Source organism: Mus caroli, chromosome 1 (genome assembly GCF_900094665.2).
Source record: "Mus caroli chromosome 1, CAROLI_EIJ_v1.1, whole genome shotgun sequence".
Classification (NCBI taxonomy): domain Eukaryota; kingdom Metazoa; phylum Chordata; class Mammalia; order Rodentia; family Muridae; genus Mus; species Mus caroli.
In genome coordinates, this window is record NC_034570.1 from 177102653 (window position 1) to 177120439 (window position 17787).

Genomic DNA, 17787 nt, shown 5'->3' on the forward strand with positions numbered 1-17787 from the left:
CATTGTATAGTGTCATTGTATAGTATCATTGTATAGTGTCATTGTATAGTATCATTGTATAGTATCATTGTATAGTGTCATTGTATAGTATCATTTGAAAGGAAGTGTGTGGAGCTGGCTGAGTAAGAAAGCTATTGCGTAGTTTAATTCAGGATAGTTTATATTAATGATACGATTTAGTAAGTCAAACTTAGGTATCAATAAGCTACTTATTACAGGAAATAGAAAAAGTTAAATTCTCAGGCATACCTTTGGAAACCTCATTTCTCACTTGATAAAATACTGAGTGAAACAAATGGTTACAGATCTCTGTATCCTGGAAATGTGTGTCTTTATGGTTATAGTACTACATATCAATAGTACTAAGGTTATTATAGCAGAAAATAATGAATTATGATTTTTTTTTTTTGTAGTAAACCTTCAAAATCTTTTGGAGACTTTATGCTTAGGAACATCTTACTCTAATTGCCAAGTAAGGCTGCTGCCTTTGCCTGTCCTGAGGTCACTTTGAATAAGGGTGCTTTTGTTTCTTCTCCTTTCCTCATTTCATCTGGAAAGATCACCATAGTTGTAGCTAGCCATAAAAAGGACATTTTCCCAGCAGCAGATAGGTGGTGCCCTGGCTGCAGGGTTTGACAGTTTCTCAGTGGAATTCAGTTTCTCTGCTGTTTGTAAGTATATTTCAGTAAATTTTATAAAGATTGTCTTAGAAATGACTTTAATAGTAAGAGTTTGAATGGTCAGAGTTCCGTGTCTGGGTTCACCTTTAGGTGTTGCTCGGCCCCAGTGTGATGTCGCCACATTTAAACTCTTGATGATGTGTGTGTGCTAAATGCATAGATTTACTGCTGCAGTTTGAACATTTTTAAATTAAAATATATCTTTCATTCTGAATGTATTGATTTGCACATCTCTGTGTCAATATTAAGTCAAGCGAATTTTCCAATAAGTTCAAAACGATGGAGCAGGGCGAGCTGAATGTATTAGATTTGCTAGAGGTTTCTTCTTGTCTGGGCTTGGGCATCTCTGCTTTCTTAGTTTTGATTAGAATTTATTTTAAAGATAGTGCTCTAATGTAATAGCCCTTCCCATAGAAGTTTCGTGAATAAATTGTTCTGGAAACCTTGATGCATTCCGGGCATTACCTCTAAGACTATTTTTTAAAAGAATGTAGGTAAAAAAAATTACATCATTATAAGATATACTATTATTTGGATTTTAATTGTGTCATAAGAGTATTTTTTATATGTGTATTTTTTAATTTAGGAGAAATTGTATTTAAAAGTAATAGCAAAGTAGAGCCCGTCAGTTCATGGGAAATATTAAATTCTTTCATGAAAGTTAAAGCACTATATATAATACATCATAATTCCAAAGTATACATCTGAATAAAGAGTTTATTTTATAGGTGAGGCAATGTATAGTTTCACTAGTGAAGAATGTTGTTGCCAGGTGCTTAGTGCGGCTGAGAGGACCACTCACTCTGCAGTGCAGTGACAAAACCTGACACTCCTGGATCACTCCTGAGTTGATGCTCCTAAGGTCCTTTACATATTCATTAGATTATCATCTAAACACATGCTTGTGTGAATATGCTCATATTCATGATATCGTTAATCCACTGTTGGCTTTAGAAGACAAACATCCTGGCAAACATATATGTGTGTGATATGTGGTAAAGAAATGCCAGGGATGTTCCGCTACCAGTGATACCCTGTAGGTCTGTCAAGCGCTGGAGGAAGAGACTGTCTGTCATAAGTGGGGCTTTATAAAGTGATCCTAAGGGGAAGGAGTGGTTCCCCCTTAGAATGGTGTCTGCTCTGTAGTCTGATAACCACCCCACTCTAAACCATTTCTTCCCAGTGCTTTTCACTCTCAGGCACAGTGAGAACTGCACTGTGGGGGAAACCTAGTTACTGTAACTAGTACTCGGGCACCAGTAACTAGACTAGCATGGGTTCCTTGATTCTGATCAAGTAGCCCTTTAGCAATTCCAGTTCTCATGCAACAAAACTCAACTTTGTCTTTGAACAAAGTAACTCATTTCAGCAGAAGCACAGCTAACAGTTTATAATCTAAGGTTACTAAACAGTTTATAATCTGCTTTTGGATAGTATGCCAAGATTTTGCACACGCATGCTCATTTAACCTCATAGTACTGTCTATAACAGGGTATTATCCCGGTTTTATAATCTGGCAGTGAAGACATGGATTAGTTCTGTCCCCCTCGGCCCCGAAGCACAGTGAATGGTATCCAGATTGGGGCCTGCATCTCCATTATGCAGAAATGAAGCCTGCAACGTGGCATGTGTGCCCCTCTAACACAGGGGACTCTTGGGACTTTTAATTACTGGAGAGTTGTACTGTCCTCGCTTTATAAGGGAAAGTCTTGTTTTGAAAATGCAGCTGATGACTTTCTACCTTGAAATACTATTGGAAATTTAAAAAACAAAATTGGAAAAAAAACTTTAGCTTAAGTAATATTTCCCATGGTTCTGTATTTGCAGACGGGCAGATTTCTAGTATTTCTTTGTTAATCTATTAAATATGCATGCACTTTCATAAGATAATGTCCCTAAATGAATTTATATGTACATTATCCAGTGAGCAGAGTTAACTTTTATTCCCTAAGCTATTGGCAGTTAATCTGCTCTTCAGGTTCCTGTGTCAGAATTTTTTACAAAACTTTGTGCAGCAAAACCAAAACAGTGTTAAAACCGCAAGGTGTGCTCGCCCGCCGCGCTTGCTGCATATCCAGTCATCTGCTTAATCCTGCTCCTCTTCACATTGTCAATACCCATCTAATTCCACTCTAACAGCAGTAATTGGCTGATGGAGTAGAAGATATAGATTTGTTTTCTTGATGACTCCCTGACTTTCTTCCTCCTGTAATACTAATAGAATTCCAAATCCGTCCTGCTGCGATCCTGTCATGAGCAGGTCAGCAGTCGTGTCAAGGTCCTATTGGAAAGCTCAGAGCCAACATCTTAATTCAGACTTAGCTATCTCACTCACTTGTATGTGCAATTGTAAGCAATTTTTTCAAGTCACAACTCTCTATTATAACGGAATTCATTTAGTTCAGAGGGGATAGTTCTGCATGTGAATTATGTGACTGCTCCCCTGGAGTAAATATAGAAATCTGGGTGTCTCATTTGTGTGGTTGTATACGTGCTTCTGTTATCAGGTTACAGAGATTGAACAAAACTTGGAAAACCTTTACCATTTTCTTCTTGCACCCAGATTTCATGTTACATAATTTGCAGTGGTGAAACATGATTTAATGGTATGAAGTTCCAGGACCGGGTCCTGACTTTAAGCTGGAGCTTCATTCACCATTGGAGTATTGCCCACAGTTTGTCACTAGTGCTCCAGTTCTCATTCTCTGATATAAGTCTACATAATAAAAACTGAGTTCATCATGGCAAATGAACTTTCAAATGATTAAACAGCTGTGCTTGGGGGAATCTAAAATGCAGGGAAAATCAGGCCGAGTATTAACACCTGGATAGAGAAGTGACGGTGTCTGTGTGTGTGTGTTGACATGTGCCCACATGCCTCTCAGACAGTTCCGCTGTTTTCCTCATAACTGACGCTCCACCTGTCAACGGCACCGCGTGCAGTGCAGGTGGGTTTTGTTGCTCTCTCACCCTGTGGCAGATACAGATAGGTAATAACGACTTTATTAGATTTAGATTTTTTTTTTTAATTGAGGTTTTGAAAGGATTAGGAACCAAGGGCAGAACTGGGAGCAGAAGAGGAAGGGAGAGGTGAGCCCTTGGGGCTTCCTCAGGAAGAGAAGCAGAGGCATTCTAATTGTCCTGCAGAGCTTTACACTTTGTCATTTGTCCCCGTACTTTCTTAGGATATTGAAGTCTGGGCAGGCCTGTGCACTGCAGTTTTGCTTGTTTGCTTATACTTGTTACCCTGCAAGTGTAGAGATTGTACACATCCAAGCTGGGCTGTATTACCATACTAATAGGTTTCTGGTACCGCCGGTTACTTGCTTGCAAGGCCAAAGCAATCAAATTGGACACATAAAGAGTCAGTAACAGTGCTCTCGAGCTCTGATGCACTGATCTTTTACATCACTTGTGTTTTAAATCTGAGCCACCTGGAATTTTGACCAATAAATCCAAATTTTTATTTTGGGTGAATAAAATTGCCTATTTCTGCATTTCTTGTAGTGAAACAGGATCTTTTTTTTAAATAGCATAAATCCAAATGGGTTTCTCTCAAGGTAATGACTGAGTGCGCTCACAGCAACAGCATATTTGATGTCATTTCATGCTTTTATTATGTAGTTGTGAGAAGTAAGAATTATGACCTTTTTCAGGGCCAAGTACAAAACAAAATAAAATAGCTCTTTGCCTGACAGTTGTCTGAACAGCAGACCAGGCGCCCAGTCGCAGTTCCGACCTCAGCTTTACAAAAGGGTAGACATTTGACTTTACCCGGGACATTCGCACATCTTCTGTCTCTTTCTAAACTGTGTGAATGGGAGCCCTTAGGTCCATGGATCTTAACTCTGTGGATGCGGCCAGTGGCAGAGCAGCTGTAGTATCAGGCTGCTGCCTCCTGCAGTCTGAACTCTGTGTCTCAGGATAGCGGAGGTGTGTTTTCACATTTCTTTAATTTAATTCCCGATTTGCTAAGGTTTCTTCTTAAGTTTCTGTCACTGACATTTGCTTTCCTCAGAATTGTCACGCCTTCTAAGCTATGTGACCATGGATATGCCTAGTTGTTCAGGCACCAGGCGGTGCCGGAAGAAACTGACTGGCCCTTTGCAAACTCATGGGTGAGTTTCTTAGGGATTAAGAGTTAAAATCCTCTCTTCCTTATCATAGGTGGCAGTGTGGGTGCGTGATTGAGTTTTATATTTCTCCAGTCCCTCAGTTTGATCTTGGGCTTCACCTGCCTTCTTTGTTTCTTAGGCAAGCGTACTTAAGGAGGAAGAAGACCCAGACCTCAGAGACTTTGCACTATTGCTTTGACATAGGCCAGGAGAATAGTCACGTTTCTTGGAAAATTTATGGAGGACTCGAGTGGCTGTCACACCCGGAAGTGCCATGGGATGCTCAGAACTGCTGGTTCCCTCCTCTCTGTGCTTAGGTCTGTGGTTGTTTCTTCTCACATTGGTAAAGGGCTACTCTGCCGTCTGCAGATAGATAAACCATTCAGTCCTGAGCAGTCTCTTGAGTGTCATTGTGGGGGCAGAAGAAGGGCACCTCTTAATATCACCTAGTCCTGGAGCTCTAGGGATTCCGGCCATCTCTGTCAGCTTCAGGCAGTCCCTGGAGCAGTTATGGCCTTGTTGGTTTCTGTCTGAATTTCCATGGCAGCTTCTGGGTCATAGGCTAGGGTGGGATCTGGGGAAATGAAGACCACTGAGAAAATCCTGCACTGCATCTGAATACTGGAAAATATAAGGAAGACACATTTTAGGTGGCTACTCTGCAAAGGACTCTGAATGTGCCCTGTATTTGTCTTTGGCCACATGCTCAGCATCGAATTCCTGCAAGGAAATGGTATCCAGTGATGGGCATGTCTGAGAATAATCTGCATTTGCCACAGTAGCCTGACATTGATTCCTGCTATGGATACATGTTTACATTATGCATTTACTTGCTTTTGAAAAATCATCTTTTCTGGTGCTATTTGCACAAAGTAAACATTTAGTTCTTGTGTTCTGTTCAAAATAATTCAGTAAATAAATTTATCTAAGCCATTAATTGAGCTTTCTCTACATTTTGTTATTTGAGTATTAACATTTGAATGCAGTTTTGTGATATAATTAATAGCCAGGTTATGTTAGCTATGAAAAGGACATCTAGCAGTTTTGACACTGGGAATTAATTATAAGAGAAAAGACAGATTTGTGCTATGCCATAAGTAACTAGCAGTACATAAAAACAGTCACCTTGGACTCTGGTAACATAAATGACATTCCTTTTTCTCGATGTTTTACTTCAAAGTTTATGTAAGCAACTCATCTGCTTGTCAGCTTTCTCTTTTTCTGCTTAATTAAATTTAGAAAATAGCTGTTTTCTTTTTTATTGGATCACTCCAGAGTTCATGTTTGTTGAATTTTTAAAAATAACATTTTTGTGTCTATGTTTAATGGTTCAGATACTTATCAGAGGTCATTCATTCTAGGAGAAAGGGGATGACATTAACCTAACATTTCTCCCAACCTTACAGACTGTCCTTCTAATTAAAGAGTTGAACATTGTCCTAGTCCTTTGCACTGACAGAAAACGCTGGCACCGTGTTTTGCTGATTTTTTTTTCTTCCCAGTGACTACAATTATTTTAATGCTTTTAATGCAACTTTCCTCATTTTTTCAACAACAAAGACCTCTTCAAATGTCTCCCATCGCCTAATCCCGAGCAGCAGTGTGATGGTGGGGTGGATTCTGAGTGCACAAAAGCTGCCAGAGGGGACAGAGAGGGCATCTTGTGGATAAGCTTCCAATACGATGAGAGCGATAACAGACCTGCCACTCGTGCAGAAGACAAGCGGGCCTTTACAGCACTGGACTTTACAAAGTGTCATTTTAGTTGTTTGGAAAGCATATTTTAGATAAATGAGCTGGGAGCTGTAGTGTCAAACTGCCTCCTTGTATTTTGAACATTTTGTATCTCAAGATATCGTATTGTGCTAACATATCTTAAACAGATACAAAAGTTACCTTTGAAATTTTTTGTATGAAGATGTGTTAATTTCCCATTTGTTACGGTCTCTTCTTAAGTTTTTATTGACACTTGCTTTGCTCAGAATTGTTATTCCCTCTTAAGAAAGGGGGCCATTTTTGTGACTAGTTGTTCACAGGGTCATATATATTAGTCTTAGTATCTGGCATCTTAGACTTCATAGATGAGAACTTCACAAGGATGTAACCCAGACAGTGGGTGTATATTATACAGAGATTTGCTGGGGCTGAAGAGATGGCTTGGGTTATATTCTATTCTTGGAAAGACCCAAGTTTAGTGCCTAACAGCCAAAATGGGCAATTCAGAACTGCCCATAACTCGAGCTGCAGGATAGCCCAACACCGCAGAGACAAACACACGTATACCCATAATGTATATACACATAATGAAACGAATGCTTTAAAACTTAGTATATAGCCAGATTGGGAAACATGCACAAGAAAGCAGAGAATTAGAATTCTGGCTCCTAACTTAGTCATTTTGGGGCTTTGTGCAAATACTATTAGTGCTCACTAAGCCTGTTTCATCAGTGAGGTTGCTGAATAGAGTAGGGTCTTATCTGATTCTGTGTGTGCCAAGAAGCTGAACCTTCCGGCGTTCACACGTGGCAGATAGGAATCTATACATGTGCCCTGGGTGGTGGTGGACTTACTTGGTCGGTCGGTTGGTTGTTTTTAGGCATGGCCTGGTACTTGTCTTACTCTGCCCAGTGTATTAGAATCACAAGCGAGGGCCGCTCTGCCCTGTTTAAAGTGGCTTTGACAACATACTCAGCTTTGTGAGCAGACTTAGAGATGTACAGCCATGTCTCAAGCTTTGCTTTTGTTTCTTCACTTCAGGGGCTTGGAATCCAGCTTCACAATAAAAGTAGCCTAGTGATAGCCTCCTGGGGTAACAGTATTTTAGTAGAACTGACCTGAGCTTGGGATTTTTCTAGCTGTTTGGAAGCTGCTCTAACTAAGCCTCTGTCCGTCCATAACACGATGACCAAAAGGTTTGGAGGAGGGGAGAGATGCCTTCCTCTCTCTCAGTGGGTGGGGCTGTTCCTAAGCATCTTTTACTGTAGAGAGCCTCATTTCTTTCCAGTTATTTTACAAACATTTCAAAGTTCCACATCTTTCTGGATATCTTTTTAAATGTTTGTTAATGCTTCAAATGGAGTGTCCAGCAGCAAAGTATATTGGGTTATTTTCCTTTCATTAATTACTATAAAACAGCCTGATGTCATGTCATTTTGGGGATAAGTAAAAAGGCTTAGCATTTTGTAGTTAGTTGAACATTTTTTGAATTTACAACTAAAGCCAGTAGTTTATTAAATTTGTGTCAAATGGAAGTTTTTCATTTCTCTAGAGATGTGTGTGTGGTAAATTCATGAACTGAGATCTGTTACTTTCTAGTGAACACTGAAGTTTTGTCGTTTCGGTTCTGTTAGCCAGTGTGGTTCCGTGTAATCAGAGAAGTGCAGCAGTATAGTTGCTTATCCTGATGGCTTAACAAACAAATGTGTGGGCCTGCAGAGGCCTGGGAATCATGCTGACAAGAGGACTCCTTTATGGAGTCCTCCTGCTTTTGCTTAATTCTGTCTAGTTCCTGACTCAAGCTGTGGCCCAACACAGATGCTCTGGCTGTTCTAGACAGCCATCTGATGGTTGGAAGCACCCTGCCTACACCCTCCTCCAGGTGAGCTGCTTCCCTGCTGAGAAGGAATGTCATCTCCTTTGAGAACTAACTCTGTGAACCCATTTTAGCCCCTCAAAGGAACTGCTCCTCTCCTAAGGTCCCTAAACTCTTTAGAAGAATATTACAGTCTTGACTTTGTGGGCAGTTGCTTTGCAGGCCTGTAAACATGTAACACTTCCTGAATGATATTAGAACTGTTGGAGGATTTTTGTCAGGGATTTGAGTAGATTTGAGTAATATGGTTGCACTCTTCTTTGTCTTGGAGAGAGAATTTAAATTAGAAAGAGTTCACAGCAGGAGCACTGAAGGCACTGATAACCTGTTGAAGAGTGCATCATATCTGTTGTCTTACTGAACAAAATACCTTCTCCAGGCAAATGTGCTCAAACATTTACTGATGAAATTGAAGCTGAAAGACTAAATAATTTACCCCAACAAAAAAATCTTTTTTTCTGTTCATTTTCTTACTTTAAACATTGTTCAAAATAACTTAGATTACTTTCTGTTTTGCTGTTGGACCAGCAGCCCTGGTCTAAGCTATGGTCTCTGCTGTCCTTATGGAGTGCTGCTGAGTTTGTCCTGATGTTTGCTGTTCATCATGGGCCTCCTTCTAGAGCTCATGTGTACTCACATGCTCCTTCATAGTGTGGGCTTACTGGACCCACTTGAAAAATATCAGCCACACACACACAGAGGCACACACATACACGCATGCATGCACACACACACACACAGAGGCACACACACACACACACACACACACACACATACACACAGTTATTATCTTCCTTGCTTAACAAATAAAACCATCCATTGCTTTATTCAGTTTTGAATAGAGTAACATGTCTTCGTCTTTTCTGCAGCTGCTCCTAACATATTTAGCTGGCTCAAACATGTTAACTGAGTAAGCATATGGGTTCTGAGATGTGGCTCTGTTCCTGTTTGTCATTTGGAGCAGTCGTGTGTTAAATCTTGACCACTGCCCCTCTTGGACGCTTTCCCATTTCCAGTAAATAGCAGTGCTCTTTTTATGTGTGACTGAGTGACTCTTGTGTGTGGTGTAAACTTTAGCACCCTCCTCATTTCTGTCTGTCATAGTAATTTAGTGCATAAATAAATCTCATTGTCACATCTATTGAGTCAGATCCATCCAGTTCCCCTCAGCTTTGCCTCATGTTCTAACATCATTTTGTCTCTTTGTATTTTTTTTTTTTGAACCTTTGCCTTTGCTGTGTTACAGTGTGTTTCCAAATCCCAGCTGGAGTGGCCAGGTTAAAACTTTAGTCACATCTCTCCAGCTCAGCAGTGCAGGACACAGGGAGTCCTCCACCAGCTCTCAAGACACTGCCCAAGGCTGATGCTCCTCCTTGTCTGCACTCCTGCCCTTGCTGTCTGCCCTCTTCCCAGCAGTAGCAGCCCGTGGTGGTAGCTCTTCCCTCTGTCTCTATTTCTCTTTCATTGAGGACACCGGAGCTCTCTCCCTTTGCCAACTTGAAAACTGTCTTACTTCTTTGCCTTGTTTTCTCTCTCTCTCCCTCCCTTCCCTCCCCGCCCTCCATTGGTATTTGTGTGTTATCACATACCTTCTTTCCCTAAAAGATAGGTGTCACAGAGGCAGAAATTCTTAGTGTTTTGTTCACAGCTATGTTCCCATAATGCAAAGCACTAGTTAATGCTCAGCAAACACAGTCAGTGTTTGCATGAGTGAGTGCACTCCATCGCGGCAGTGTTTGTATGAGTGAGTGCACTCGGTGGCAGCAGTGTTTTCTGCATCTGGAGATGACATCAAATATGTTCACTATAGATTTTAATGATTGCATAACACTAGCGCATAGCTATAAAATATTCCTTGTGTTTAGGACTCATTTTTATGCTGCTGTAAATAACAGTTTGGTGAACATCTTTGTGACTGAAAGGTCTTTCCTCCCAAGAAACATGACACATGCATGTAATTATTTCCTTCAGTATGTGACCGCAATAGAGTCACTTTATTGAGGGCTGTAGATATTAGATATTTAAAGCCAATGGGATGTTACGAATTTATCATCAGTGTCTGAATACATGTAGCATCAGACAAGTTCAGCATTCGATACAGGCATTGCTCCTGCCTTAATTGGGCATGTTCATAAATTGAATGTAAGGGAAAATAATTTACAGTGAGATCCAGCTCAGGTATGGTGCTTCACCTCACATATGACAGCTTCACGGTTTTAGTGACTTTAAGCTTTATGATAAACAGAGCATTATAGTAATGATAATGCTGAGCATGGACTGTAGGAGAAAGACCACCATTCTTCAGCAAATGCTGGGTGTAACTACTGCCCGTATTTGCTGAGAGATTCCTCAGCTTTAGAGCTGGACATTCATAGCAATAAAAATCCTTTCAGTATTTAACGGTCTCCCTGAAAAGAACTGTATTATTGTGAATCCAGAAGCCTAATCTTCTAGCCACATGTTTCCAATAGAAACAATTGTTTTAATTGCTTTAGAGGAAATTGTGTGTTTTATTAGGAGTAGAATGTGCACTATCAATAGTCTATAGCATCTCATGTACTGTGATGTTATGGAGAAAGATGGAATCCCAGTGTTTTAATTAATCTTATTTATAATAACTTTTGTAACCATTCGTTAAGTATCAATTTAATGCTGCTTTTGGATGCATGTTTTTCTTGGTCATTTTTAAAGTGGTTAAAACTAGGTAATATAGTCAAAAGGGACTGTAAGTGCTCCCTTACGATTGGAATGGATGAATTAAGTTTCCCTATGGTAAACAGCTACATCCACGGAGTGCATTTGTATGTTTCTGTGGACTGTGTGTAAGCACTATGATAATGCCACAGCTGCCATCTGTGTGTAATAACTATAGCCAAGAGCAGCTATAACAGTAGAAGCTCCACCTCATTAGAAAGGTAGTAGACCACCTTTGGGTGTGGGGTGGGGGCAGAGCCTCCCTGTAGTGTGACATAGAAACTCATATGAAACATGGCATTGGCTTTACTGATGGCCTTTTTTCTTTTCTTTTCTTTTTTTTTTTTTTTTTTTTTTTTTTTTTTTTTTTTTTTTTTTTGTTCTATTCAGTTAGCTGAACTGAGAGTGAATGAAGTAAATCTCGGTGTTAAGAAAGCTACTCATGGTGTTTTGGGAAGAGCTAGCCAGGTACTGTTTGTTTAATTTTTTTTGTTCAGAATCACTGAGGTCCGAGAGCATGCACAGCGGCATAGCATAGTGTTTTGTTTATTGCTTTTTGAGCCTTAAATATATTCACTAAAACTTTTCTCCACCTGCAAATGTGGGGGATATCCTGTGTTGTCTTAATGTTTAAAGAGAAGAGAGAAAGCTAACGCGCCATGAGACCGGCCTGCTGGCTATGGTGCTGGAGCGACAGTGTGGCCGTGGGTTGTGAAATGTGCACATGCACGCTGGGCCTCTTCAATCAGAGGGCCACAGGCGTGCATTCTCCATGACTTCCGCTCCTGGGAGTGGGAAAGGTTTTACTTTGTCTTTGGAAATGTGCATAAGTTTCTTGCAGAGTAGTCACTTCTGTTTTCAAGCATGTCCCACCTGCACTCAGAAACACCTCTGCATCCACTTGTAGCTGTGCATTTCTGCCTTCTGAGCCTTCTTAGGCTCACCCAGTGTGCAGGGAGGAGAGCAGCTTGTCAGTCTGAGCTAAGAGAAAGTTCTGAGGGTAAAGCCTATTGGAGATGATAAGGTCACAGACGCACTACACCTCTGCAGGCTGATTCCTATACGCTCCTTGCATTTCTCTTTGCAGTGGGCTTTTGGCACGCTCCAGTTACAGCAGTGTAGAAGCTATAACCTCCTGCATATACTTTCTTGATTTTTCTTTCTGCAAAGACTCCCAGAATGATAAAAGAGATGAGAATTTCATGTCTTTGGTTGTTACATTAGGATACATTAGTTTATTCTAATTTGGCCATACACTAGAGAAAACTTGTGGCTGAAATAAGAAACAGTGGCATAGGCCATTGTGCAGACTCTGATCCTGCTTTTTCTGTGGGTTGGAGTTAAGACTGACTCAGTGATGTAACACGTGGAGTCACACTGAGTGTTTGCTGTGCTGCAGAAAACTAATGGAAACATTCACTTGGGGAAAGACAAATGGCGTTAAATGAGAAAACACACCATGAATTGCAAATGGAGCTGAGTTAATTTGTTGCTACAGTAGTGTTGCCCTACTGTTAAATGAAGGCTGTGTAATTATCTTGCTGGCAGAGATAATGTCAAAACCTCATTTCTCCTTACATGCCTCGTTTTTACACGAGGGCTAATTGAGCTGCAAGGTGACAGCCGATTAGATGTGGCCATCATCCGGGCCTTTTGCTCAGTTTGCAAATAATTCTATTTCTTTTTCAAGTGAGGACTTTCATTAGACATGAAGGAAGACATTAAAGAAACTTCCAAAAATCCTGTGTAATTCACCGTACCTTTACAGTTTGTAAATTATCTTGGATAAATGGTCCTTCTTCCACATACCTTCTCTAGTCTCCTGACATCTGTGTACCATATAGGTAAAGAAACATACTTTGTAAAAAAATTATATTGTTGTTCAGTCAAAAGTTACTTGTTTTCTGCTTTGTAGTCTCTGAAAGCGTACAACTTTTCAGAGGTTGGAATTAAGATGTCTTCAGTTAAAGTAGTGGGAAAATAATACACTATTGATGTTAGCCCTGTTGACATTTAGGTTTCTTCTTTGGGCTATCTCAGACTACTGCAGATCTTTCCTTTCTCACAGCACAGTGTCTTGTAGAGATGAGTCCTCTCTCTCTGTCCCTCTCATGAACTTTGGTGCCTTTTGGGAGAAGGTAGACAGGAAACTTTTCTGTAAGTGTCCCGTAGGTGAATCATCGATGAGCAGTGGGGTTACTTCTGTGGTTCCTGGTGTTCTGAGAAGAAGCTGCACACAACTCATTACCCCAAGGAGAAGGCTCATAGTGGCTGGATGCCTGCAAAGAAATGAGCATGCTGTTGGAGAAGCAAGCTCTCAGCTTCATGTAGTTCTACAGAGGAGCCAACACCAGATTTTCTAGCAAGCTTAGCAGGAAGGTATCCCCTTCCCGTGGAGGATCTGAGGTTGAAGAATACAGACCAGACAGAAAGGTTCTTTGGCATGTGACACAGGTTAGCATGCAGTACAGACCCTGTGGCCAGGTAGCTCTTCCCAAAGTCAGGAACCTGCACTGTGAGTGACTGTTCCCAGCTCAGCTTACATGTGCTTATGAACTTAGCGTGCTCGTTCTATGTGTGGGTTCAAGATAGGCTGTGTTCCTTCAGTATCTGCTGCTAAACTGCATTTGCTTCCCAAGCTCTGGACAGGTTTGGTCACTTGGAATTGCTAGAGTTAAGCCAGATTCCTGGAGCACAATGGTAGCTACATATTTGCTGTGTCCTGGAGCATCACAGAGAGAACAACTTTTTGTCCAGTTGTGTTAGACACCAATGTTACTGATTTTAAAAGCACCAAAATTCTAACATACCTGAGAGATAATCTTGAACTAGAACCATTCCCAGAGATGAATTTTCCTGTGCTTCAGAGCGTGGCATTGCCCAGAAGAGAGCCTGTGGTTCGATGGCAGAAGGCAGACCACCACTGAGCCACACCACCACTGAGCCAAACCTTCCCTGCACAGTAGTGTCTGAGCTTCATGCTCTTCACCCTGGCACCTCCTGCCCCTCCCATGGAATGAAGATAAAGGTGCCAATTCATTTGATGCTTTAATTCTCAAAGCCTAATTTTTATCATATTTCCTATTCTTGACTCAAGTGAAGTTTAGACATCCTGAGCTTTTTTTTCCTCTGTGCTATGAAAATGTCCTTACCGTAGGCAATGCCAGTTTTAAAGATCTTAAAAATAGAGCTGTCTTAGGAAAAGGTGGAAATGAGAATGTTTACTGATCAGTACTCGAGTAAAATTACACTCATGGTAAATCAATGGTGTCTTACCCCTAGAAATTTCTCCAGCACAGGAGACAGTTGTTGCTTGCTGTTCAGATGGGCAACTCGGCTGGGGTGATCCACACCGTGTTCCTATAGGAGACAGTACTCTGCCTCAGTCAGACATCAGCACTGTGGGGCTCTATCAAAGGACATATAAAACCTGGTGAAAAGAGAGGAGGAGGAAGGCAAGAAGCCATCACAGCCCACTCAGGCCGCATGGGGACAGACAACTCAGGGTAGAGCTCTTCTTCAGGACTCCTGTCCATCTTCTCATCTTTCAGACTCTGGCTCTCAAGAGTTGTCAGTCCGGAGCAAGCATAGGTTTTTCCCAACTATGCCAAGGCTGATGCCCTTCCCCTCCCCCCCCCCCCCCTCCACTTCCTTGGCCTTCTCTGGTTCTCTTTCTCTCAGCCTAGCCTGAGGTCCCTGGAGATTTTGCTGCTTCGTGCTTTCACCCAACAAGCTGTCAGTCCTTCTACCCTGGCAGTCCCTTGATCAGTGTATATGTTTGTCAGACCATGATGTAGGTAATGAGGGCCCTTTGTCATTGAGTAAAAAGTGATACAAAGTGGGTAATAGAAGTAACTCCCCCAGCCCTTGCGAAGCAGAGACAGGTGCACCTCCGAGCTCCAACACCTAGGTCTACAAAGTGATTCCAAGGCCAACCATAGCTACATAGTGAGATGCTGTCTTAAAACAAAAACAAAGGAAAACAGTTTCAGGGGATGTGGGCCAATTCTTAGAATATTAGAAGAGTTTGGCTTCTTCTGCCATAGATACAAAGGTGCCATTGAGTGATGAGTATGCAGAACAGCCTCATTTCTGTTGAGGAATTCTAACCAGGGTGACACATTATCCCTTGTAATGAGTCGTGGCATAGTGTGAGGTTTTTAGTTTATGTTTTGGTTTGATTATATCTGCTTGTATGGTTTGAAGCCTTGATCTCATACCTGAAGCTGTATGATCCAGATAGCTCATTTACTTTTTCATATAACCACTTTTCCAGTAATAAAATAACTCTTTTTTTATTGTGAGATCGTTCTGTAATATGGAAGGCCTGGTGTGATTTTAAACTGATTGTTTATCAAGAGTATGCTGGGACGTGCTTGTAATCCTAGTCCTTTGAAGGCTAAGGCAGGAGAATAAAGATTTCAGGTTAGCTGCGCAATATAGCCAGATCCTGTTTCACACACAAAAACAGAAAAACTAAACAAAAGGTATTTAATGAATACAATTATATCTTTTACTGAGGCAAAGAGATTATAAAGCAGTGTGGTCATGGTGGGGAAGGCACCCATGACTTGAAGAAAGAAGATGGCTTGAGTCTGAAGGGAGAGACTTGGTAGGTGAGTGAACAGGGTTTGAACTTTTCTAGCTAGAGATGTGTGAAGAGAAGGAAAGAGGACTCCAGATGTCTTCTCAGACTTAGCTTGGGCTTTCAGCTGACTGGGAGCCTATGATTTGCCTTTTTAGTGAGTGGCCATGGCTTCTCTAGCTCTAATGGTATGAAATATGGAAAATGTAGGCAAGCGAGCTATTTTTTTTAAAGAACATACACAGAAAGAAAGGCATTAGATGATAGGACAGATGGACCTGTAAGGTCAGCCCTGACTTGTGCGGGTCAGGTGTCATGTGGGGTACTTGGTGATAATGATGACAAATTTGATATTTATTCCATTGCCTCTTGATGTGATTGTAAAAGTCTTGTGACTTGAGTTAATATATTGTTTAGTCCACACTGTATGTTAAGTAAGGTGCTAAATATTAAAATATATTGTCTTTATTATACAGAGACATCCTCCAAGACAGTACTTATCATTAACTGAGCAGATGAAGTAATTTCATCTTGAGAAAGATAATGATTGTTCAATGCTGAGCAACCAGTCTTTAACGAGTTATGTTTTTACCTTTTTCTGTATGGGCATGTGACTCAAATCTGTACTCTTCTTAAGTAATATAAAATATTACAAATAACTAATATCATATTAAATGGGAAATTGATGCTTTGAAGGAGTCAGTGGTTCGAAAAATGAACAACTTGAAAATTATAAGATGTGGATTACAATTCAGAAACATCTTAGGTCTTCAGTTTATTAACTTAATAAATGATAATAAAGCTTACTTATTTAATCATATGGATATCATGCAGTGAAATTTTTAGGATTTCAAAATATATTAAAAGGTTTATTAATGGATGACTTGGTTCAGGGATAGAAAGATAAACAAAAGGAACAAGAAATCCAAATCAGAGCCACTCGGGTAGAGCATCTGACATAGGAAGGTAATATTACCATCAGAATGGAAAGGATGTACATCTTAATAAAAGATGAGAGAACAATCAGTTACCCATATGAGGGGAATGAAATTGGAATCCCTCCCTCTGAGCACATGAGAGAGTGGACGCTGAGAGCCTTGAACACATTCACAGAAAAGCCAAGCTGCCACATTTGAGAGCGAGCGTTCTTAGATAGGACGGAAGAAATTTAACAGGAAGGCAGAGCTTGACAGATTGAACCACACTAGGATTAAGAACTTAGAACTTGTTCATACTGAAGGGAATAACACATTACATTGTGCACACTAAGCCATAGTCTGGGAGAGGCATTTTGTAAGAGTAAACCCAGCTTAGATGGATGTAAAGACAGTATCAGACGTTTCATAAATGAGACAGCAGCAGTGGCCTATACACGTGAAATATGACTGTCTAGGTTGGAAGTAGGGAACTGGAGTTGGAATCACAGTGAAACACCCATGTCTTGATCACCAGAATGCCAAACACTAAAAGAGAATGGACATTGTTATCCAGTGGGGAGCAGCTGGACCTTGAGATATCTTTGGAAGTGTGAGGTGTCCACTGCAGATCCAGTACAGCAGACACTGAACATAGACTTGTGCATGCACCATGGCCCATGAAGCAACTTGTACTCGGGAATATGTACAGAAATGTTGTTAGATGAGTCTAATATCTAATCATGTAATGTCAGATGCCACATATGTGAATTACCAGGAAATACTGTAAAATGTAAGGGGAAAAAAGCCAAAACAAAAGCAAAGCAAAACCCTGCAGTTAGATGCATCCCACTGATGAACCTCAGGTTGTGATATTGGAAAGACAAAGGATGTAGACTAACACCTGCAGTATAAGTCCATTCATTAACACGTAAAGATTGGCACAGTTTTAATTTGGTTGATGACAGGTTTTTTTTATGTACAACTGTTCAAAAAAAACCCAGAACAAATAAAAAATGAACAAACTATGATTCATGGTAGTAGTTGACCTTGGGAAGGAAGGAGAAGGCTACACGCTAGACAGGGAACGCAGAGGGGAAGGAGAAGGCTACACGCTAGACAGGGAACGCAGAGGGGAAGGAGAAGGCTACACGCTAGACAGGGAACGCAGAGGGGAAGGAGAAGGCTATACGCTAGACAGGGAACG

The 17787-nt window shown here is 40.8% G+C and overlaps 1 protein-coding gene across 4 annotated transcripts in view; it reads left to right on the forward strand.

The window, feature by feature from the left end:
* Gpatch2 (G-patch domain containing 2) overlaps positions 1-17787 on the forward strand; it is a 138125-nt gene that overhangs the window by 44910 nt on the left and 75428 nt on the right. For 2 of the 4 annotated variants that reach the window (XM_029478561.1, XM_029478572.1), the window contains exon 6: positions 11472-11549. The exons of the other annotated variants lie outside the window; for them this stretch is intronic. In XM_029478561.1, coding sequence (XP_029334421.1) covers positions 11472-11549 — 78 coding nt within the window. The remainder of the gene's footprint in view (positions 1-11471; positions 11550-17787) is intronic. 4 annotated transcript variants of the gene reach the window in all.